Source organism: Camelus ferus, chromosome 1 (assembly GCF_009834535.1).
Source record: "Camelus ferus isolate YT-003-E chromosome 1, BCGSAC_Cfer_1.0, whole genome shotgun sequence".
NCBI lineage: Eukaryota > Metazoa > Chordata > Mammalia > Artiodactyla > Camelidae > Camelus > Camelus ferus.
In genome coordinates this window covers 70,455,409-70,481,485 of record NC_045696.1, presented here as the reverse complement: position 1 = coordinate 70,481,485, position 26,077 = coordinate 70,455,409, and the positions used below count along the sequence as shown (strand labels likewise).

General features: G+C 34.7%; 1 protein-coding gene across 1 annotated transcript in view; it reads left to right on the top strand.

Annotated features, from left to right (window-relative positions):
• Positions 1–26,077, top strand: part of VPS8 (VPS8 subunit of CORVET complex) — a 223,049-nt gene that overhangs the window by 148,547 nt on the left and 48,425 nt on the right. Inside the window, 6 exon segments of the mRNA XM_032482907.1 lie at positions 2,131–2,220; positions 5,162–5,204; positions 8,835–8,938; positions 13,320–13,401; positions 13,758–13,840; positions 24,849–24,929. Coding sequence (XP_032338798.1) covers positions 2,131–2,220; positions 5,162–5,204; positions 8,835–8,938; positions 13,320–13,401; positions 13,758–13,840; positions 24,849–24,929 — 483 coding nt within the window.

Here is a 26,077-nt window from a genome sequence, read left to right as displayed (position 1 = left end):
ATCTTCATACAGTAGTCTATTGACTGACCATGCCACAGTTTATATATGTTCTTATTCATAGACTTTCACATTGTTTTCAATCTTTTTGCCATTATAAACAACAGCTGTATTGGACATCTTTGTACATATCTTCCATGTACTCATGTGAGATTTCTCTGAGTAATATACCTTAATATACCTGGAAGTGGAATTCTCTAGACAATAAAGTAGCTTAATTCCACTGATTTTTGCCAAATTGATTTCTTATTTGTTACCATTCTCATCATCAAGTGTTTTTAGTTTGCTGTTTTTCCACATTGTTGCTGATTCCTAATATTTTTAGACTTAATTCTTTTTTCTTATTTGATAGAGTATGACCCATAGCCCTTGTTGTTTTAGACTTCTTAATTTTTGCCAGTGTGATGGTTACTCACAACACTGCATATCTTTCCATATGTTTAATGACACTTTGGATTTTCTTTTCCCTGAACTATCTATTCATATTCTTTGCCCATTTTCCTATTGAGGGTTTGCCCTTTGTACTGATTTCTAGAAGTTCTTGCTAATTTCTGGATTTCTAATGCTATATGATTTTATATGCCAGAGGTGCCTTCTTCCAGGCTGTTATGGCATGTTTTTAAATTGGTTTTCAGTGACTTCTATTTTAATTTATCATTCTTTTCCTTTAAAGTTAAAATTTTATGTGTGTGACTTTTATTTCCTTTCCTGCTTTAATAGCATAAAGGATATCCTCTTGTATGAGTTTTATAGTTCGGCTTTTTACATTTAGGCTTTTAATCTATCTGGAATTTATTTTTGTAAACAGATCAGGAGAGAGATTTATGTATTTTTTTTCCATGTGGATGACTAATGGTCCACATGTCATTTTATTGTCCTTTCTTTACTTATTTTAGTGCCTTACTGCCATACACCAACTCCCAAATATACATAGATGTTTTTGTGGATTCTGTTCTGTTCCTTTGGTCATTTGTCTTTCTTTATGCCGGTACCACATATTTTAATGAATATAGCTTTAAAATAAGGTTTATTAGTTGAAAGAAGATTCTTCCCTCGTCATTCTTTTTCTTTAAAACTCTTTGGCTACTCCTGGCTTCTTACTATTTCATATCAATTTAGAAATCACATTGTCACATTACTTTAAAAATAATACACTTTGGGGATTTTGATGAAAAAATACATTGAATTTTTAGATTAATTCAGGGAGGGTTGACATTTTATGGTACTGTTTTCACATTCAGGAACATGATTGCCTTTTGAAAATGCCTTTTATGCTCTTTGGTGAGGCTTTATTACTTTATGTAATTTACATAAGTCTCTTGCATATTTTCTTATATTTGTTCCCAGATACTTAAACTTCTTGTTAACATTGTGAAAGGAAATTTTTTGAAATAACTTTTTTTATTAATTACTGTTGGTATATATTATTAATTTTTGTATGTTGTTTTATATCTTGCAACCAGGCTGAATCCGTTTATCATTCAAATAGTTTCTAGATTTTTTATGACCGTATTTCCTGAGAACCATGGTAGTTTTTTTTCTTTCCAATCTTATGCTTTTTTTCATTCCCTTATCAGATGTCTAGGAGCTCTGGGGTATTATTGAATAGAGGCAATGATAGTGTGCATTCTCATTCCTGATGTAAAAGGGAAAGTGTCTAACATTTTATATTAAATATGGTTTTTATTATAGGATTTTGATAGATAATTTTTATTAAATTAAAAAAGTTCCATTCTTTTTTTTTTGAGACCCCACAAGCTAATGTGTAGTGTTTTCATTGTCATTTTGTTCTAAATATTCTGTGTATAGTTATACTTGTCAATTTCTGGTATGTATTGTTACTATTTATATATTCATTTTACCTTTTGTGCAATGGATACACCTAATTCAGGTGCATAACAACTTTTTAAATAAATAGTGAAAAACAAAAAAGAATGACCTTGGTTCAGTTAGAGACCCAAATGGGCCACTCCAAGACTAGAAAGTCAAATGTTTGCATATTATACTGTAAAGAAGCATACTACTAGGGTTTGAATTCATTATTTATTATCAAAGTTTTTTTTTAAATTCTTAATAGGATCTTCTGACTCCATGAACAAGATTTGTGAAGGTTTATCTTTTCTTTTTTCCTAGATTACCCAGAAGTATCAACTTCATGAAGTCACTGCTTATCTATTAGAAAAGAAAGGAGATATTCATGGTGCCTTCTTAATAATGCTAGAGGTAACATTTTACTCTGTATGCTTTGTCATGTTTCTGTCTAGCCCTCTGTCCACTTATCAATCCATTTTTTTTATTGGACATATAACATGGTGTAAGTTTTCATCAATCCATCTTAATTTCTTATGTTTCAAAGTAATTGCAGACAATAGTACATTTTATCTGTAAATATTTTTATCACATGTGTCATTGACTAGAGTTGATCTTCCTTTGTGGCATTTTTTAAGGTAAAATAAACATACACAATGCAAAGTTTTAAATGTGCTGTTTATTGAGTTTTAACAAATATATACATCTGTGTAACCCTAGTCCCCAACAAGATAGAGAACATTACCTTCAACTCAGAAAGTTCCTTCACAGTCAGCCCCCGCTTACATCCCCCTAGAGATAACTACTCTTCTGGTTTTTTTCATTGTGGGTGAGTTTTGCCTGTTTTATTCATTCATATTAATGGAATGGATCAGTAGATACTCTAATATGATTCTTCTTTCATTCAGCATAATGTTTTTGAGGTTTATCTCTGTTATTGCATGTGTCAGTAGTTTGTGCCTTTTATTGCTGAGTACTGTTTAATTGTAGGAATCTACCACATTTTATCCATTCTCCTGTTGATTGACACCTGAGCTGTTTCTAGGTTTTGACTATTATGAGTAAAGTTGCTGTGACCACTCTTGTACAAAAATGTTTTCCTTTCCCTGGAGTCAATACCAAGTTGTGGAATTGGTCTATCACAGGATAGGCATAGGTTTGCTTTTATAAGAAATTAGCAGCCATTTTTTCCGAAGTGATTGTGGCATTTTACATTCCACCAATGATGCAGGAGAGTTTTGATTGCTTCACATTCCCACCAACAGTTGGTGTCCTATCAATTTTTCCAAAAAAAATTTTTCCCATTCTTTTACTTGTTGTAAAATAGCATAAAATTTACCATTTCAATGGCATTAAACATATTCACATTGTTTTGCAGCCATCACCACCATCCATCTCCCAGTCTTTTTGAACTTCCCAAACTCATTAGATAATTACTCCCCATTCTTCCCAGCCACCCAGCCCCTGGCAACCACCATTCTACTTTAGACTCTATGAATTTGATTACTCTAGATACTTCATATAAGAGGAGTCAAACAATATTTGTTCTTTTTGTGTCCAGCTTATTGCACTATATAACCATAAGATCTTCAAGATTTATCCATGTTGTGGCACATATCAAAATTTCATTCATTTTAAAGGCTGAATAATACTCCATTTTATGTATATGCCGCATTTTGTTTTTCCATTCATTCATCCATTGATACTTGGGTTGCTTCCACCTTTTGACTATTGTGAATAATGCTGTTATGAACATGGGTGTGCAAATGAATTTTTGAGTCCTTACTTTCAATTCTTTGGAATATATACTGAGAAATGAGATTGCTGGATGAAATGGTAATTCTATTTTTAATTATTTGAGGAACACTATATCATTTTCCATAATGTCTGTATCATTTTACATTCTCATCTGCAGTGCACCAGGGTTTTAGCTTCTCCACATCCTCACCAACACTTGTTGTTTTCTTGATGGCAGCCATCCTAATGGGTGTGAAGTGTTACATACCAGTTTTTCAAACATTGTCATCTAGCTAGGAATAGATTAGGGATGTCCTATTTATAACTTTAAAAAATGGTTCGTATTGGCTTCCTGTCTTTTTCTAGCCTTATAACTGTGAAACAGGCCAGGAACAATATTCCACAGAGGATTTGTGTAGGCACTTAACCTCTTTTAATCTCTAAGTTACCCCAACCTCTCTTTTTCTTCTTGCAATTTATTTGTTAATGATATCATGAACCTAATTTTAAAGGATAAGTAAAAGTATTCCTGGCATGGATAGGAAATGGAGAAGCGGGAGATCCTCACAGGGAATAAGATGACCATTTGCAAAGGCATAGGAATATGAAGAAATATGAGCTTCTAGGAGAGGAACCAGTAGCCTTGCTAGGGCTCAACTATCAATGTATAGGCGGGTCAGGCTAGAAACAAAGGCTAGATCCAGATTTGGAAAGATTTTGTAAAACATGCTGTAAAGAATTAGAACTGATAATGATTTCACAAAGGATCAACTAAAGGTTTTTAAACAAGGAACTGATGTGATACTGTTTGCTTCATAAAGACTGCTCTGCTGACTCTAGGAGAATCTATGAGAGAGGGGTAGAGAAGGGGAAGGTAATACCGGAAGCAGAGAGCACTTGGCGGTGTGTGGCAGTAGTACAGGTGTGACTCCATGAGGGCTTGAGCTGGGTATGGCAGTAGTCGTGGAGTGAGAGGAGGTGGATTTGAGAACTTACTGATCATTTGGATATGGTATGGGGTGAATGACAGTGAGTTAATGATATTCTGAATTTTAGCTTAACATTAGCCTGTAAGGGACCTCAGGGAAAGGAGCAAATTCGGGGCAGAAGGGATAGATTAAGATCAGCTTCAGTTTGTATTAAGAAGCCCTTGGAACATCAGTTAAGGGTGTCTAAGAATCCAGAATTCAGTAGAGCAGTGGCTACTACAACTGCATACTTGGGAGATGCCACACTCAAGGCTGTGCCCTATGCTGTGGCGATAGACTTGTCATCTCCTTTTTATTCCCACTCATCCCTTTTTCTCATAACCCAGTATGAATTTTATTCCCTTATTCCAAGTTTGGATTAATCCTAATTTTCATTACTTTGCCTGAAGATTATCATTATTAACTATGTGGTGATACAACAGAAGCCAAAGTGGCACACAGTGAGTGATATTTGGTATTTTGGGTCAGTTCCAGTACCACTAGTGATGCTCTCTATATACAGAACAATTCTCATCTAAATTACAGAGATCACTCTTAATAACCTTGTTGTTTCTTGGGTTTTACCTTTAAAATATGTTAATTCAGATTTTGGTGGATTAGAAATATAAAGTGTTCTTTTTATCTCCTAGAGACTACAAAGCAAACTTCAAGAGATAACACATCAAGATGAAAGTAAGTTCTGGAGTGTAATTTACAATTTCTTTTCCCATGGGCCTCATGTTTTAAAAATAGTAAATGATAAACTGTATTTATTAAGTAATAATTACATTGATCTGCATAATTACTATTTATCCACTTTAATATTAATCCCAATTTTATCTTGTTTTCAAGGGCTTAGGGAAGTAATATAAACCATTGTGATTTTGTGGTGCTGTCAGTAGAGGTCATTATATAGAAATTTAGGTACTCTTCACTGATACTGATTAATTTTTTGGTTATATTTCTATATACTTATGTTTTGGTTATTATAAATGAGGTACATGCTAACATCCTAAAAATTACTATAATGGGGTGAACAACAGCAAAGTGGGCTTCTAATCAGTAAGTAACAGCCAGTTTTTCTGTATTGAATTTATATAATTTTAGCACAAAGCAATAAAATTTGACAGTTTAGGATCTTAAATGGCTTTGTCATAGATAGACATATAATTTCCATTATATTCCTTGATACTAAAAAAATTATTTATTTTGTAAAATTGTAGTACGATATATATAACATAAAATTCACTATTTTAACCATTTCTAAATGTACAGTCCAGTGGCAGTAAGTACATTCACATTGTTGTGCAACCATCACCACCATCCATCTCCAGAACTTTTTAACTTCCCAAACTAAAACTGTGTGCCCATGAGACAGTTACTGCCCATTCCCTCTTCCCAGCTCAGCTCTATTAACCACCATTCTACTTTCTGACTCGATGAATTTGATTCCTCTATGTATATCGTATAAGTGAAATCAAACAGTATTTGTCCTTTTTTGTCTAACTTACTGCATTTAGTATTGTGTCTTCAAGATTTATCCATGTTGTGGTACATGTCAGAATTTCATTCTTTTTTTTTTATTGAAGTATATACTCAGTTTACAATATTGTATCAATTTCTGGTGTACAGCATAATGTTTCAGTCATATGTATACACACATATATTCTTTTTCATATTCTTTTTCATAATAGGTTACTACAAGATAACTGAGTACAGTTCCCTGTGCTATACAGAACTATATATAGAGTAGTTAGTATCTGCAAATCTCAAACTCCCAATTTACCCTTCCCACCCCTTGGTAACCATGAGTTTGTTTTCTGTGTCTGTGAGTCTTTTTCTGTTTTGTAAATAAATTTATTTTTGCAAATGAATTTCATTCATTTTTAAGGTTGAATAATGTTCCATTTTATATGTATACCACATTTTGTTTTTCTATTCATTCATCCATGGACACTTGGGTTGCTTCCACCTTTTGACTTTTGTGAATAATGCTGTTATGAACATGAATGTGCAAATATCTTTTTGAGTCCCTGCTTTCAGTTCTTCTGGGTATATACTGAGAAGTGGGATTGCTGGATGAAATGGTAATTCTATTTTTAATTTTTTGAGGAACCACCATATATCATTTTCCATAATGCTGTATCATTTTACATTCTCACCAGCAATGCACAAACGGTTTCAAGGCTCTACATCTTCATTAACACTTGTTATATTCTGTTTTTTTGATAGTAGCCAGGCTGATGGGTGTGAGGTAGCATCTCACTGCAGTTTTGATATGCATTTTCCTAATGATTAGTGATGTTGAGCATCTTTTCTTGGGCTTATTGGCCATTTGTATATCTTCTTTGGAGAAATGGCTATTAAAATCCTTTGCCCACTTTTGAATTGGATTATTTGTTTTCCTATTACTTGATGTTTCAAAATAGCCCTTCTAAAGATCAGAGAATCACTTAATAGGTGACTTTTAGATTGTTTTACCTTTTTAACACACTACATATTTCCTGGACTCCTTATCCCACACATTCCCCTAAATACCTTTACCCTAATTCTCTGTAGATTATCTGTTTTTGGAACTTACATAAACACTTGGTTGACTTTTCCATCTTTAGTCCAACTAAACCTTAATTATTATTTTTGTACTATCAGTATGTGTTCAGTCAATTTGACTGTTAGGTTTGTTGCATGTATTGCATTTTTCTTTTTCAATTTATTGTTATGAGAATAATTTCTGCAGACATTACATGAAAGACTGAGGGAAAAGTAAGAAGAATGCTTCCCCAAAATCACTACAGTGATTTACAGGTGATATGTCTGGAGAAGCCAGTTCCTGAATTCCATTGAAGATAAATTTCTCAGTAATAGTCCCATAACTACCATTTACTGTCAGGTTCAATTTTGACTGTACGCTTAAGAGTTTTGGAGTATTTGCTAATTGCCAGACACTGTCCTAGTTCCTATGAATTATACACAGATGGCTAACACACAGTCCTCTCCCAAAGAACGACAGTCTCTTGAAGGAGACATATATGTAAATTGACTTCTAATGAAGGTAGAATCATCTATTATAAAAGAGGTACAGTGAGAGTGGCAAAGGATTGTGGAAAATTAGGGAACTCTTTGTAACTGATGAATCAGAGATACTTCCATGGGAGATGTGACTTTTCAACGTAATTATGACTGGAATGATGAATAGGAGTTTGATAGGCAGAAACAAGGAAAGAGTCTTCTAGGGTGAGGAGAACATGAGCGTGAAAGCACCCGGCTGGTCACCTTGGGGAGCAGGAAATAATCTGGTGATACAAGAGTGGAAGGTGGGAAGATGCACCGGAATGTTTACTGTGTTTACTTAGGGCCAGAGGTTTACTGACCTTCTGTTTTTCAAAAAGTAGATGCCTTTGATGTTTTTTATGAATGGGACTGATGTGTTTGGACTTGTATTTAAGAGATCTCTAGTGACAGTATAAAAGGGAATGAGGAAGACAAGATTTGGAAGTCAAAAGTTCAATTAAGAGGCTGCTGCAGTAGTGCAGATGAGGTGTTGAAGAGCTCCACCAGAGTAAAAGTAGTGAGTATATGAGAGTATGGAAGGGGAATTAACAAAATTAACAGTTTGTTTGAATGTGTGGTTGAAGGACAAGAAAGCATCAGAGATGATGAAAATTTATAAACTGGCTGACTTAAAGGTCATGATTTTGTTAACTTAGTTTGGAAGTGTAGCGGGGAGGAGCAGATTTGAAGTGAGAAAAATGAGTTGAGTTTTACACATACATATATATTTCAAGGTGATTGCAGGACATCCATCCATGTAGAAATAGATGTCCTAGAGTGGGTTGAAATTTCATCCTGTAGATTATGAAAGGAATAAGGGCTGAAGGTGTATATTTGAAAGTTATCAGCATGGACATAGGAGTTAAAACCATAGGAATGGCTAAAATTACTGAAAAAATGAAAACAAAAGGGCTTGAGCTAGTATTTTGGAGGAAGACCTACATTTAAGAAATAGGCAGAGGAAGAAATGGTAGAGCAAGGAAGGTGAAAGATTAACTAATCCACAAACTGGCGCTAGAGGATTTTCTGTTGCTAAAGCATATGAAAATGCTGAGAGTGACGTGCTTTCTGTGTCCTATGAATGTTGAACATTTGTATGGAAAACTGTTGCAAACTGTTTTTTAATCTAAACCTCAATATCAGATCTTAACAGACGATTATATAATAGAAACCTAAGAATATGCAGAGAAAAAATAGTTTAATTTTGTACAGACACTTTGAGATTATCAATAATGTATCCTTGAGTAATGTTAACAATTTTTTGGAATCTAGGTACCAAACAGGATTCCTCATTGAAGGATGTTGAGGAGACCATGGTAGAGACAATTGCCCTTTGCCAGAGAAATTCACATAATTTGAATCAGCAGCAAAGAGAGGTAGGAGAATGACTACAAAGGCTTTTCAAAGTCTGTTTTGGTCTTAAACTAGGAATTAATTCTCTTTCTACTGCCCTCTCAGCTACCTGAGTTCAGTGTGACTGGATTTTAATCACTGTTTAGTGCTCCCCGGAGTATAAGACTCCTAAAGCTATTACAAGGAGCGCCTGTCCTCTTTGTTCTCACAGAGGCTTTATATGCTTAGGTTTGGCGCGTGAATACTGGATGTCCTCGTTCTCTCTGGACTGAGATTTGTGTATTCTGTGCAGTGCTGCTGTGGCTGTGTCATCCATTCATCATCTCTTGCATTCCCTGTGGGTCAAGTGAGCATGAGGAATTGGAGGAAAAGCCTCCAGGGATACAGAGAAAAGGTCAAGAAGGCTGCGATATAGCAGTTCTCAGCCTTGGCCTCACATTAGAGTCACTTGGGGAGCTTTGAAAAATCCCAGACTGCACCCGAGATCAATTAAATTAAAGTCTCTGGGGCTGGGCCCCAGTCATCAGTGTTTCAAAGCTTCCCACGTGATTCCACTCCACAGCCAAGGTTGAAACCACGTCTGTAACAGATTCCAGGCTGCAAAAAGGGAGAACGCAAAACTGAAGGAGGTGTAGTTGAACACCTGGTGCGGGTAGGCGTTACAGCATTGAAGCAGAAACTAAGGGGGCGAGATGTGACTTGACAGCTAAATTCTGCAGTAGTTTAGAGAAGTCAGGTTAGCAGTATGATACGGTATAACTCCTCTGTGCCTGACCCTCGTGCTCTGGCCTCTGACTTGACACCACATGGCCTGTTTCCATGCTTGGGCTTCTGAAATGCGAAACAGCGTAAATTTTTCATAGTTAGCCATATGTGTTACAATGAAAATTATAAGTTTGATATGTTTTCTGTTCTTAAGAGATGGGTAAATTTCTCCTTTATGTTTTAGTCAAGGGTTTTTTAAGGTCATAAATTTTGAAAACCCTTTGTAATATAAATTGTGTATAACACATTTACATAATATATGTCTTCTTTTATTTAAAAAAATTTTTTGTGTGAAATGATACATACCCATCATTTTTCAAAATCCTTCAATACAGAAAGTTACACAGAGAATGTTTAAAAAAATTACCCTATATCCATCTTATCACCCAGAAATAACCATCATTATCATTTGGTGAATATCACTCTAGACATTTTTTACCTGCCTAGGTTGATATAATTTTAGAAAAATTGGATCAAATAATGCTTGCTTTAAAAAATATAGTATTCAGTTGCATTTAGGAAGCTTATATAAAACAGGAATTTCTGAATTTCAAATAAATAGTTCTTCATTATACTATCTTTTAATAAATCTCACTAAAGGTTAAAAATTTTAAATAACTGTGATAGATTGGAATTATTGTTTACAATAACTTTTCAGTTTTTATCATACCTATGTTCTCAAGCCAATAAGGAAATTTACATGCACTCATACATACTTGCTCCAGTCATACTTCTCCAGTCTCTCTCTCTTCTCTTAATTTTAATTAGTTAGGTTATTTCACCTCATTAAGGTTAACAACACATTCTTTTCTATATCCACAGTTCCCATAATTGTTTAACTTTTATTTAAATATATTATTGAGTTTAACACCATTCATTTTGCCATGATTTTTCCCTTGCTAAGATTTAATTTTCATTTGTCTTTTGGTTACCTGTTTGTATTTGGACATGTTACATTTTGATAGAAAGACACAAAAATTGTTAGAGCTATGTTTATACATATTTTTCAACCCTTCCTTCTTCTATCTAATATCTGTTTGATACTCTTCCTTCTTCTCATGGAAAATTTAAGAAAAAATGACAGTTATGTTTTATAAGTAGAACCATCTAGACTCATAAGCTGAAGTATGTCCAGATTCATAATATTAATGGTAGAATTAGATATAAAATCCCTGCCTCCAGAACTCCAGGGATTATTCTGACTATATTTGAACTCTGTCTCTTAATCAGAGACAGGAATAAGACTTCTTTGATGTGGCAAAAGGGTAATTTATTCTGTATTTTTTTCCCCCAAAAAATGTGTCTGAGTTGGAATCTCTCTCTCCGTCTCTTAGACACAAACACACACACACACACACACACACACACACACACACACACACACACACACACACACACACACACCCTCACACCACTCTCTACTCCCCTCCACCCTCCAACAACTGGTTTCTGCTGCTTTTATGAACAGCTTTCATAACAACAAAAATATTTGAATGTTGGTTTTTATGTAGACATTTTGAGAAAATGCTGGGCTGATTTGATATAATGCCAAACATTAAGTTTGGGGGATTTTCATGGTGGTTTGCCTTGTTCCTCTTTGTTTTTGCTTTGGAGAGAGTGAGAAGAGGAGCTATTGCCACAGATCCTAAACCAGCTAGAATACTGGAAGTATCCAAAAGCTTGATAATGAACTGTCTGTATTATCTCTTCGCAAAAGTTTCTTCAGAAGATTTAATATCGTAGAGTATTTCCTTAAAGTTAGACCACAGGAAGTCGGGTTGTCAGTCCTTTCTTAGTTAAAATCTCTACCTGTTCTACTTTGTATGTCTGTCTATTTGTGCTTCTACTCCAGTGTCAGGTGATTACATATAATAAAGAATATGGCTTTGTTATGCACATAATTTCCTGAAAAAGAAAGTTGTTTATTATGTAAAATGAGAAAATAATTCAGGTTTAGTTGTGCTGCTCTCAGGGGTTAGGATTGTCATTATTATGGTTGGTTATTTTAGCCGTTGGGGTTTTTAGAGTTACCCAAGTCAAAATTTTAAGAACCAACATCAAAGAGCAAGAGATAAAATATTTAAAAGGTGTTTACATATATTTTGGGTTAATATGGAGATTTAATTGAAGAAGAATAACTCTTCTATGTAGGATATGAATACTTTCCATGGCTATTATCTTTACAACCGTGTATCCTTAGTCTGCCATTTATAAATCAAGAATAAAGTAACCTTTAAAAAGATAATTCCTCTAAAATGTCCAGGTTAAGTAAGAAAATTTTAAAGCAAATTTCTAAATAAATATGAAAACCAAAAGGTAAAAACTACGTATACCATATACAGTTAAATTAAAAGACTATAAAAATGCACAGATAAATGATACGGTTGTAAAAACAAGTTGAAATAGACAACTAAAAGGTAAGGCAAGTGAAACTGTCTGAGAATAAAATAGAAGATTAAAAGTTCATGAGTACTAGATAAAATAAACTAAAATTTTGATAAAATAAAGAAATGCCAGTATACAACATAGTTAAAACCAGTACCTTGAGAACTTGAAGAAATAAATTTAAAAAATACATAAAATGCTGCCCTTAGAAAATCTCAAATGGGCCACATAAGGGCTTCCTAGTAGAGCTCTTCAGTGGGAGGTCACCCAGGGGGAAAGTCACTGGACCTTTACCTGTCTCCCTTAGTGGGCTCCCTTAATAACTATACTTGTCCTGCTCTGTCAATGCTGACTTTTCTTCATGCCTCTTGGATGCTTGCAGCAATAGGTTCCTCCCAAGATACTGTCTTAAGTAAGACCTTTGTAAATCACTACCCAACAAGAAAACATGTTTGAAATTTTAAAATGCATTAGTTTGATTTCTGATGATAAAGATTTTTCCTAAGCCTTAGGAACAGCACATATGATGCACATATGGCAGGTTATGATCTTTGGCAAATTACTTAACTTCTCTAAGCTTCAGTATCTTACCTTCAACTGAAGATAATGTTTACTGGGTAAGGTTATTATGAGATGGAAAAAACAAAATGTATGTAAAGCATTTAATATAGTGCCCAGTGTAATAGGAATAACTAAATGATAGATGTGGTTGGAAATGTTAACTGAAATAATCTTAACTTCCCCTTCTTAGTCTGTGATGACTAAGGAAATACAAAATAATGCTTGCTATAGGAAAAAACTCTGGATAACTTTTTTCATTTATCTGGCTTGCCATAGCTGAAGAGAAATGGGTGGAGGGCAGTTGTGGAGGGGTTCTCTTGTCCCTTTCTGCAGTACACAGAGCTGTTTAGACTTTGTCAGTGGTACATTTAAGAACATAGCTACAGGCTCTGCTCTGGCTGCTTTGCCCCTACCCTCTCCTGAGACACCGAAGATTGCAGTTGTAAAAGGTCTGGACTTGCTTAACTTGAGCTTCCTTATTTTCCCAAGTTGCATGGTAAAGGTATCTGTTCTGGCTATGGTCCTTGCTTTTTATTGTCTTTTCTCTTCACATTCAAGTGTTCCATCTTTTCTTTTTCTAATTTTTACCTACAAACGTGTGTGAGAAGTACATTTCAGCCTGTGAAACACTGTCATTATTCTTAAAGACAACAGAGCACTTTTGTTTTCCTCTGGTTTCCTCTGACATTATAGGCACTCTGGTTTCCATTACTGGAGGCAATGATGGCCCCTCAGAAGCTGTCTAGTTCAGCTGCACCTCCTCTACACTCTGAAGGTAAGTTCATCAGAGGCCACCTATACTGTCCCCCAGTTTTCATCTGCTGGAAATTATCATTGTGATACCTGCTCCTGCTATCATATTTTTATTATTTTTCTTAATGAAATCATATTGTAGGGTTGATCTCATCTTTCAGGTTCAGTTCTTTCTGGCACCATTTATATCATTTGTCTTGAATAATTGTAGCTTTGCAACCTACCAGCAGTTAGCTTTAAAATATTAAACAGGCTAATTAGTTTAGTTAGTTAGTTAAGTTAGCTAAGATTCTAGGAAGCTCTATCCCTATGACTTATAGGAAAAACTAGAAATTCTTATTTTAAACTAACCTTAATGTTAACATTTTCTTATAACAGCTCTGAAATCTTTGACCATGCAAGTTCTAAACAGCATGGCAGCATTTATTGCCCTTCCATCAATCCTGCAAAGAATCTTACAGGTGAGTTAAAAGGGGACAATTCAGTGTGGATCAACTTTAACTAATGTTTTAGTTATGTGTAAATAATAGCAAATTGGGCTAATGTTTAAACGGGTCTCAAGCATAATGCAGCTGATTTTTGGCGTTAGCTAAATATCTAACTTATGGCTCTCACCCTGGAATCTTTCCCAACTCCAGCGGTGTTTGCCCAGCACACACTTGCAGCCTTCAGTTAGGGTGTGCAGCCTTCAGCTGTTCACTGTGACCTTGGGGTTCAGATTCAGACCTTGGGCTTCCTTTTGCTGTGCTAGCTGTGAGAGAATTACCATTGTTTGCAGCTGGTTATACTTTTTAGATCAAAAAAAGATAACCTAAAAATCATATTAATACAGACATTTCTTAGTCAATGGTTGTTACTTAAGTTTTTTAACTCATCCTAGAACTTTACATCGAAAACTCCTCTCCTGCTCTAGATTCTAGACGGCTTTTGTGCCCAAAGCGTTTGGAGGAAACATCCTTCCAGCCTATTTTGTTCAGTGAAAAGGCCTCTACCTTTCCAGATTCATCAAAAGGAGAACACTAAAAATATGCGAAGATGTATTTTTAGAAAAATCTGTGAACATTCTTGGGAAAACTGCAAGAATAATCCTTAGAATCCATTTTGTCTTCCTTTATGCAGCATAGAGACACACCAAAAAACTAAAAAGTCAGATGGTAATATGATGCCATTGGTCTTCACAATTTTTAAATGATTTTTATACAACTAAGAATGTTTCTCTCAGCTTTCTCTAAGATTTTTCAGGCTCTCTTTCCCATCTGGTATTAAGCATCTGGGCCTTTGCTGATAAAGACTACTGTACCCAGTAGTCTCACCACATTGTACATTATTACTTAGAATGTATCTTTACACATATCATTTCATTTGATACTTACCATAAATTAAATAATTCTTTGGTACAGACTACTTTTTATATCCATTCTAAAATATATTAGTCATAGGTTTTTAATCTATATAAAGAAATATCTCTGTAAGGCAGGAACACTTTAATTTCCCAAGTAAATTTAAAAACATGAAATCCTAAAACCGAAAGTAGCTTCCCTCTCATTGTATGCACTTTGTTTTATGTTGAGCTTTAACCACACTTTGTTACGTAAATTATAAGAAACAAAAATCTGTTTTTTCCTTGGCAAAAGCATATGATATTTTAAAAAAATACTTTATTTTGAAACTCACATCCTTGAAGGCTTTTGATATTTGAAAGTCTTAGCTTTATTTTTGCATTATACTAGTATTCATTGTAATTGTATTCATATCATTTTCTACCTTTAGTGGTTGTTAACTAATTGGAAGGGTGTGCTGATTCTTAAATTCCTTATTTGCACATTTCTGATTACTGTAATAATTCTACCTTATATTTGTATAGAGATTTTTATTTTTTTTAAGTTGCTTTTATAGATATCGCATTTGAAGCTCGCAAGAATCTCTTGAAATAGGTAGGGCTACTATACAAATTTCTGTTGATGAAGGGCAAAACTGAAACACAGAAAAGTTAGGTACCTGACCTACCATTAGTGGCAGCATCCAGACTACCACCAAAGTCTCTCACCTCCTAACTTACGCTCTTTCTCATTATATCATGTAAACTCCATTTGTTTCAGTCCCTGGTCTTTTGAAGAGTTAATTGTTAATTAGTTTATTAATTATATGTTACTGTTTGGTAGTTATCTACATAAATGAAAGAAGGGCACAGTTCTTGCCCTAAAAGGGCTCTTATAAGAGAGATGAGAAAATATCTGATGCAACTGTTCACAGGGCTGTAAAGCACAAGTAAGATTGGTCACTTTAAGGATTAGCTGCTCTGAACCCCAGGAAGGGTCGTTGCCACTTCTGCATCCCTACATTCAGTCCACATAAGTACAGCAGGAGCATCCATGTGAAAGCAAGACCCCACGTGATTGACTCAGGGTGGGCAGCTGGCCTAAGAGGGGCCAGTCAGTGTCCTTTTCAGGAAATTTTAGAATTGAATTGAAAAAAGATGAATAGTTTCTCTTCAGTTCTCTGGATTATATAAAGTACAAAGTTCAGGAGCTGGCAGTGACTACTTTTCTGTCATATGGATTGAAAAAGTAAGAAAGTTTATCTGAGAGAGAAGAATGAAACACACACACAAAGAGGAGAATAGATAAGCTGCATGGAGAAGAGAAAAGATACAGAGAGAGGATTTAAGACACTGGGAAAGGAGATAACATGAAGAGAAAATCCTCATGGCATCTGAGTCTCATTGTAGTTCTTAAGGTTTACCTGCATTCCTCTTCTTGGATCCTTAGACACCCCAGTACCTTTACAATAATTATCTTTTTTGAACAAGTTGGGTTTCTGAATATATATAACCAAAGAGGTACCAATAAAGTATATATCTGAAACAGACTGGAGAATTTGGAAAGATTTCCTAAAGGAGATGTCTGAATTGAATCTTAAAGAGCCTAAAGGAATCAGGGGGAAAAAGAGGACTATTCTAAAGCACAGTGAACTATATATACAAAGAATTTGAGGTAAAACATGGCACATTTGAAGAGTTGCAAATGTTTAAGTATGCTTGGAACATACGACAAGAATAAAGGTGAGTCATGGAGCTGAAATTTGAGAGACAGGGGCTGTGTCCTTAATTGCTTTGTAAACCATGGTAATGACTTTGGATTTTATTTTAAAATCAGTAAATTTTCATTAAGATATTTTAACTAGAGGAATGATGGGATGACATTTCATTTTAGAAAGAACACTCAGTCTACGTTATACAGGATAAATTGGAAGTAAACAAGACCGAAGGCATAGAGATACTCAGAATGTAATAGGTACTCAAGTTTGTTAATTGAGTTACACAGAATGGATAGGAGAAAGTAGATTTGAAAATTACTTAGCTGGTAGAATCTACTTGACTTTTTGACTGATTAGAAGTAGGGGAACAAAAGAAGAACCCGGGTAAACCCCCTAAATTCAGTTTCATGTGGCTAACAGTGAGCAGTGGGGGGAATATAAGACTGGAGTTTGTAGGAAGTGGTAAGAAGTGGAGAGGAAGATTTGGAAGTCATCGAAGCAGAAGTGGTAGTTATATTCTTGAAACTAGATGAACTTTAAGATGAAATGAATTAGTGAGAAAAGCCGAAGGCCAAAATGGAGTTCTAAGAAACATTCAAGGACCTTAAGAGATAAGACTATACTTTGCCTAGTACACTATCACTATCACTTAACCCTGGGGCACCTGGCATATAATAGGTACTCTGAATAGTTATAGAATGAAAAAAGTCAAGAATGGAGGAATTCTAGTTCTGGCCAAGAGGAGTGGCTTGGATGCATCCTCTTGCTTATAACAACTAAAATATGGAAAAAATACATAACATAGTAGTTTTCAAAAAACTGGTAGTCAGTCAATACAGGGCGGTAATTCCTTGGAGACAGGAAATAAACAATGTAAGCCCTCTGTCTGCCCCAGCTTGATGTCTTTAGAGAGTTTCCAGGCAGTAGCACAGGAAGGGAATCCCAAGCAATTTTCAGCATACTTACTGATTTGAGGAGTTGGAGCTGAGAGTCAAGAGAGACCAAGGTAGAGTTTTCAGGGTAAGTAAGAGGAGAGGGAACTCTGGAGCAATCAGGGGGCCTCCCTCAAGCCTCAGTGCATGATCTGAGGAAAGTACCTAGGCAGGGAGAGAACCACCTGAATGGATTGGGGGGAATAATACTTGTATTCACACAGGGCCAAAAATAGAGTCTTATTCACCAGTAAGACTAGAAGACCTCATAATTCACAGAACATTGAGTAGAGTACTCACAAGTACTCAGTAATGGGAAAAAGTTAGGCCTAGACCAAACATAGCTCCTGTCATGCTTTTCAAATTTTAAAAGCAAGGCCTGAACGGATCAAACTGTTTCCTGATAATTTAACTGCATCTCAGAACAAAGCTTAAAAATATTTTTGGAATACAGAAATATCCAGGTCTCAATAGTGTAAAATTTACAGTGTATGTAAGACATTCTATAAAACTTTTAAGATATGCAAAGATGTTGGAAAATGAAACCCAGATATGACATTGAATATAGGAATTAACAGATGAGAATGCCAAAACAGAAGAAAAGATTAGTGAATTTGAAGACACAGTAACACAGACTATCTAAAAATGAAATGCGTAAGAAAAGTGAATCAGGAAAAAAAAATGAACCAGAGTGTCATTGAGCTGTGGGACAATTTCAGGTGGCCCAAAATACATATACTTGGAATTCTGAAAATAGGGAGTTGGAGCAGAAAAAAATATTTTAAATATTAGCCCTAAAATTTCCAGATTTATTGAGAACTGTTAGTAAAGATCAATAACCCCAAACTCAAAAACATGAAGAACTACAAGGTACATTATAATTGCTCAAAGTCAAAAATTAACAGAAATCAAAGAGGAAGTTAAAAAATACCTCAAGACAAATGAAGATGGAAACACAACTTTCTAAAATCTATGGGATGTAGGAAAAGCAGTTTTAAGAGGGAAGTTTATAGCGATAAAGGCCTTCCTCAAGAAACAAGAAAATTCCCAAGTAAACAACCTAACCTCCCAGATAAAGGAATTAGAAAAAGAAGAACAAGCAAAGCCCAAAGTAGGAAAAGAGATAAAGATCAGAGACAAAATAAAATAGAGACCAAAAAAACAATAGAAAAGATCAATGAAACCAAGAGTTGGTTTTTGAAAAGATAAACAAAATTAATAAACTTTTTAGCCAGGCTTACCAAGAAGAAAAGAGAAATAGCAACTAATACCAAAGAGATTAAAAAAAATAAGAAGAAGAAGACATGAAAAAGCAGAAATAGCAACTGATACCACAGAGATACAAAAAAAAAAAATCATAATACTACAAAGTTATGTGCCAACAGATTGGACAATCTAGAAGCAGTGGACAAATTTCTAGAAACATACAACCTGTTGAGACTGTTTCTTCCTAGAAACAGACAATCTGAACAGACTGATCACTAGTACTGAAATTGAGTTTGTAATAAATTAAAAAAAAATACTCCCAGCAAACAAAAATCCAGGGCAAGATGGATTCACAGCAGAATTCTACCAAATGTGTAAAGAAGACCTATCCTTCTCAAACTGTTCCCCAAAATTGAAGAGGAGTGAATACTCCCAAATCCATTCTACAAGGCCACCATTATCCTCATACAAAAACCAGACAAAGACACTACAAAAGAAAATTAGAGGCCAGTGTCTTTGATGAATGTAGGTGTAAAAATCCTGAACAAAGTATTAGCAAACCAAATCCAACAATATATAAAAAGGGTCGTACACCATGATCAAGTAAGATTTATTCCAGGAATGCACAGATGATTCAGTATTTGCAAATCAATCAGTGTTATATGCCACATTAGTAAAAGCAAGGATAAAAATCACATCCTCACCTCAGTAGATACAAAAAAAACATTTGACAAAATTCAGCATCCATTCATGATAAAAACTCTCACCACAGTTGATAGAGAGAGAATATGTCTCAGCATAATGAAAGCCCTGTATGACAGACTAACAGCTAACATACTCACTGGTGAAAAGCCGAAAGCCTTTCCTTTAAAATTAGGAACAAGACAAGGATGCCCATTCTCGCCACTTCTACTTAATATAGTACTGGAAGTCCTAGTCACAGCAATCAAATAAGAAAGAGAAATAAAAGGCATCCAAATTGGAAAGAAGTAAAACTCACAGTTTGCAGATAACATGGTTCTATATACGGAAAACCATAGTCTTCCCACCCCAAAACTATTAGAACTGATAAATTCTAATAAAGTTTCAGGATACAAGCTTAATATACAGAAAAGTTTTACCTTCCTATACACTAGTAATGAACTATCAGAAAGAGAAAGCCCCCCCACCGAAAAAAATCCCATTTACAATCCCAGTAAAAAGAATAAAATGCCTAGGAATAAACTTAACCAAGAAGGTAAAAGACCTGTGCTCAGAAAACTATAAAACACTGAAGGAATTTGAAGACAATACAAAGAAAAGGAAAGATATCCTATGTTCTTGGATTAGAAGAATTAATATTGTTAAAATGTCCATACTACCCAAAAGCAATCTAATATTTAATGCAATCTCAATCAAAATACCCATGACATTTTTCATAAAACTAGAACAAATAATTCTAAAATTTATTTGGAACCATAAAAGACCCCAAATTGCAAAACAACCTTGAGAAGAAGACAAAGCTGGAGATACCGTGTTCTCTGACTTGAAACTATACTATAAAAATACAGTAATCAAAACAGCATGGTATTGGCACAAAAAGACCCATATGGATCAATGAAACAGAATAGAGAGCCCATAAATAAACCCATGCACCTATGGTCAACTAATTTACAACAAAGGAAAGCGAGAATATACAGTGGAGAAAAGACAGTGGATCTGTCTCCTAAAGCAAAAAGTACCACTACACTGTGACTTCCGTGAAAGCAGAGACCAGATCTACTTGTTCAGTAATTTATCTCCAGTACCTAGCACAGTGCTTGGAACATAATATATAATCAATAAATATTAGTTGGCTCAACTACCTAATGTCCCTGGGTAGTCTAACACAGTTTGTAAAGCACTTTTGTGTTCTTTATCTCCTTTGATCTTTGTGTACATTATGCTGGGGAAGTGATGGTATCCACGTGATTTTTAAGAGGGAAGAGCCACTTAAAAAATTAAATAATTTGTCCCATTATTAAGTGGGAACATTAACCTAGATTTTCTAACTCCGAAATTTTGGCCTTTTCTTCTGTACCTAACACCAGCCATAGTATTTTTCATATCTGTCTCACTCTATCTGGTCTCCTGGGGAGAAGATAGGAAATGACAGTTATTTAGATGCACAGTTGCTCAGATATTTACAATTTTTCTAGAAGACATGTTCACATAATAAGAGGTTCTCAAAGATCTTCCTGACCTCTGCATATTTATTCAAACTGATACCTGGGGCCTGAATTGTACAGGTTTCTTTCATGAACATTAGGTGATAAGTTGGTATTTTTAAGGGACCATATTTATGTTTTGTACATTCTGTCTTCACTGCTTGCCCGTAACTGATCTTCACTCTTTGGCAAATGTAATTTTTGGCTTCTTCGAGAAGCTATTTATGACTCTTATACTGAGGGGATTAATACAAACAAATATGCTAACTGTTGTGTTATTCATATTTTAAAGTAATGCTTGATTAGTAAAATTTTAATTTTACAGCAAACCACATACATGATACAGTAGGTATCAGAAAGCAATAGAGGTATTGCCATTTACAGCAATATGGATAGACTGAGAGAATATCATACTTAATGAAGTAAATCAGACGGAGAAATATATGTTGGTATCACTTATATGTGGAATCTAAAAAATAATACAAATGAATCTATACGCAAAACAGAAACAGACTAACAGACGTAGAAATCAGACTTATGGTTACTGAAGGGGTGAGGGGAGAGGGACAAATCTGTAGTATGGAATTAATAAACTACTATATATAAAATAGATAAGTAACATGGATTTACTGTATAGCACAGGAAATTATATTCAGTATCTTGTAATAACCTATAATGGAGTATAATCAGGAAAAAAATAACTGAGTTTCTATGCTGTACATCTAAAACTCACACAATATTGTAAATCAACCATACTTCAATTTAAAAGAAAAAGCAATAGAGAAAAAAAGGGGTTGTCGCATCTTTTTATAATGTGCTTTTTAAAAAACAAGTTTATGTGAAGTACCTAAACGTGGTCTTCTTTTGTAGTTTACAAACAAGTTTAAAGAGAAACCTCAGCAGTTATTTATCGCTGAAGAATCTAGCTGACACATTTGGAAAATAATTTGAAAAGCTAGTGGATTGTGTACACACTGTGCCAGAAGCCTTGAGTTCCCTTTTGCATTCTATAATTTATATGTTGTCTCAGCATGAGGTTATTTTCATGATTTTGCTTTTAAATTATGTATTTTAAAGTGAAATGTACTGATATAAATATAGGCATGACCTATAAAGATTTCTTCTTTTTCCCAGAATTTAACCTTTTCAAAACCTCTTCATTCTCCAAACCACCCTTGTCATAAACAAATGACAGAGCTTTTCTATGCTAGAGTTGTATTAGTGTATTGGATGGACATAGTAGAGTAGATATTACAGCGTTCTTATAAGGTATTACACCGTCCATTATACTTTGAAAAGTAAGCGTATTTACTAAGAGCTTGACCAAAAGTATAACTGAGTGTAAGTTCAGAAGCATTAACATGGTTCTGTTTTTATGCAAAGAAAATTAAAAGATAATCTCATGGATATATGACCTGAGTTTTTCTAGTGAAGAGTAAGTCAGTCTGAGATACCTGTAGTCTTGGCTTTTGCAAATGCTCTCCACATATTTGACAGATATCTTTAGCTTAGTGATAGCATCTTGAGCTGTGAAACAGAAATTTCCCCAGTAAGCGTAGGTGATCTGTTCAAGCCCAAAATAAACTTGTTAATTAGTACACAAATGTGTAGTTATTAACTACATTTGACTTCTTCAGCATAACCTCAGCATCAGGGACAAGGAACCTACAACAGACGATTGTGCTGCTCTCGACCAACTTAAAGTACTGAAAACTGATCTTAATTAGAAACTGTGTCTATCCAGTGTTCAAGCATAGAAGAGAAAAAAATTGTAAATCCTAACTCTACCTTGTATAAGGGCAGGAAGGCAAAGTTTCTTTTCAGATTTCTGAACCTTTCTTCTGAGTTTTTCCTGCTGCACAATCATTTTTCTTTCTTAACATCTCAACTCACAGTTACTGTAACAAGATTTTAATAACCCTTACTCCCTAAGAAGTAACCGGAAATGTTACCCATACCCATTTTCAGCAAATATTAGTTTATCATTTAGTTATTCATATTTGTTACCCATATTATCTAGCAAACATTGGTTTATTGGTTTATGTGTCCATACTTGGGAGACCAGTACAGCGTGTTAATTAAAAACATAGTTTCTGAAGTACCTAGATTCCCATCCCAGCTCGCCTTCTTAATGGTGTTGTGTTCTTAGAGAATTTTATTTTACCTCTCAAGCCTGAATTTCTTCATTTATAAATGTTCTGGAAGGAATTTAGTGATATGGTAAATACAAAGTGCTTAGCATTGTGCTTGGCATATGCTGCTCACTTAATAAATAGCAACTACTTTTATCATTACCGTGTAGTTGGATTCCTATTCATTTGGTAGCAAAATTTTTATTATAATTCCCAGCCTAGCCAAAGGTGCAGTAAAATGGATGCACAAATGTTCTAATGGAGATAAAAATTGCATAACACAACTTTTTGGTAAAGCGGTTAGGCAATACAGTTGACCTTGAACAATGCGGGGGTTAGGAACACAGACCCCGCCCCCCGCACAGTCGAAAATCCATGTATAACTTTTGACTCCCCCAAAACTTAACTACTAGTAGCCTGCTGTTGACTGAAAGCCTTACCAATAACACAGTTGACTAACACATTTTTTATATGTTATATGTAGTATATCCTGTATTCTTAAAATAAAGTAAGCTAGAGAAAAGAAAATGTTAGTGAAAATCATAAAGAAGAGAAAGCACACTTACTGTACTGTATTTATCAACACCTTACATCATCTATTTACAAGATGAATTGTCTGTCTGTCAGTACCTACATCAGTATTATCTTATGTTCCAAACAGCGGGGAGGGAAAGGGGCACACTATACGGTAATGTAATTCTTTAAAAGTGAAGTTATAAAACAGTAAGAAAACTAACAGATTATTAATTTTGTATTAAATATTAGTCACCTTATGCTTATGGAAGGGTAGACTAGTATCAACATGCATTTTATATATTCATGACATACTTAACTTTTTCTTAATTTTTCCCCAATTTCTTGGCTATGTGGTTCATCTGGGAGTTTTTTCATGTTGTTGTAAATCTCAAAAAATTTTTTGAATATATTTTTTGGGGAAAAATATCTGCATATAAGTGGACCCACTCAGTCCTAACCTGTGTTGTTCAAGGGTGAACATACATCAGTACCCATAAAAATACTCTTTGAGTCTATAATTCATTTCCTTTCTTGAAATCTCCTCTCAAGAAAGAATCAGATTCAGACCAAAATTTACAGCCACTTGTGTTATAATGGTGGGATTTAAGGGTGGGGTGTGAGGAGATAAACTTAAATCCCTAACAACAGAGAACAGTTGGATAACACATGGTATTTTCACATGATTCATCTATGTAATTATGAAGTATGTGGGAAACTGCCCACAATATACTATTAAGTTTAAAAAGTTATAAAAGTTTCATGTGAAATAGTCAGATTTTGTACACTAAGAAATACATCCCTCTCCTTCCTTTCCCAGAAAGAAGACTGGAAGAATACACCTCAAAATATCAAAAGTGTTTATCTTTGGGTGGTTGGACTTGTTTTGTTTTGTTTTTGTATACATCAATAGTTTTCCAATTGTTTATGATAAGTTACTTAGCATATCTCATATGAAAAGCTTATTGAGAAAAGCTTTGGAAAATTGAAACTTGCTTCTTGATCAAGATACTGATCCCCTGAACTGACATGACTTAGTTGGTCTGGACCAGGAGGTAGCCAAATAGGAGTCGCAGGAGGAGTTGACAAGTTCTGGGTATTCATGAGTACATTGGCTTTGATGCAGTGGATAAATAAGAGCTCGGAGGGGGATGGGTGATGGTTAATGTGAAGAAGGAAAGGAAGCTTGCTGTAGAAACAAAACCAGAGTAAAATTTAATTAGACTTGCAAAGAAGGTTGTCAAGCAAGGGACTTGGATCATTTAAATTTTATTTAGTTTTCCAAAATATTTTTGACGGCCAGAGGAGACTGATGTGCATTTCCAGTGGAATGTTCATGGAAGAATAAATATTTTGTGACTAGAGGCAAATATTTAAGAGTATCTGGCTTTTTCAGATAACTTATATTTTAAAGTAATTTTAAAATACCAAGAATATAATTTTTTGCAACTTTTTTCCAATTAGGACCCAGTTTATGGAAAAGGAAAACTTGGAGAAATCCAGGGACTTATTCTGGGAATGCTGGATACCTTTAACTATGAACAGGTAAAGTACTTTCTACTTCCAAGCTCATGAGGTAGAAAGAAGCGATTTCTTTTTTCTTTGCATTTATACTTTTTCTTTAAAAATTACCGTCTGTTTTGTGGAAGTTTACTAGATTGAAATGTGTGGTTTTTTAATTTTAAATTTTTCTTGCTGCTAATTAATGTATGTTTTATACGCACATAACCATATATTCTAGGATGTGGAAATGCATCAAGTTTGGATTCATTTCATTCTTTTGTTTCATTGGCAGTGGGACAAATACCTTTTTTCCCAAATGAAAAATGTAAGAAACTTTCTGGGAAAATAATGGAATGCAGAGATATAACCCATGAAAAGGAAGAATCAGCATGAGTATAGAAAATTACAAAATAAAATTAAATGAGTGTTCTTTTTAACATTGCTGAAATGGGAGGGATAAATTGGGATTTGGGGATTTGTAGGGGGAAAAAAATTCTAAAACAGATAATTGCCACTAACCAGAAATGGTCATTAGTCTTCCCTCAACCCCAAACTGCCTGCCTGTAGCTTTAATTCTCAGTAAGAGCCAGATTGGTGTAGTTTTTTTTTTTTTTTTTTCTTCTTATACTTCAATGTGACTCTTGAAGCAACCTAGGAAAAGTGCCATTTAGGCATGTTAGATACAATGTCTGTTTTTTTAATAGGAGAAAAAGAAAAATTTGGGTGACAGCTTTTTTTTTATTTTAATTGAAGTACAGTCAATTATAATTTGTCATATTCTGGTAAACAGCACAATGTCCCAGCCATGCATATACCGCAATGTTCTCCGAGGGCAGTCTACCCAGGCAATAGAAATAACAGCAAAAATTAACAAATGGGACCCAATTAAGATTATAAGCTTTTGCACAGAGCTTTTGTTAGGATGTAGTAAGAATTGCAGTTTTGCTAAGCATAGCCCAGGGAAGCTGATACCCCTGCAGGCACGGACTCTGTGACAGCAGAAGGAAAGCTGAGTGCAAGGCAAAACATTTTTGCAAACTTTGGAAGAGGAAAAGATGAGGTTGATTGGAAAGAGTTAAAACAGACCATTAGAACTAAAATTTCTGCATTACAGATAAAGTTAAAGGATCAGACTGTGTAGCAAGGAGGGTGAACAGTATATCTTCCCCTTTGGGACTGACAAAAAAGGA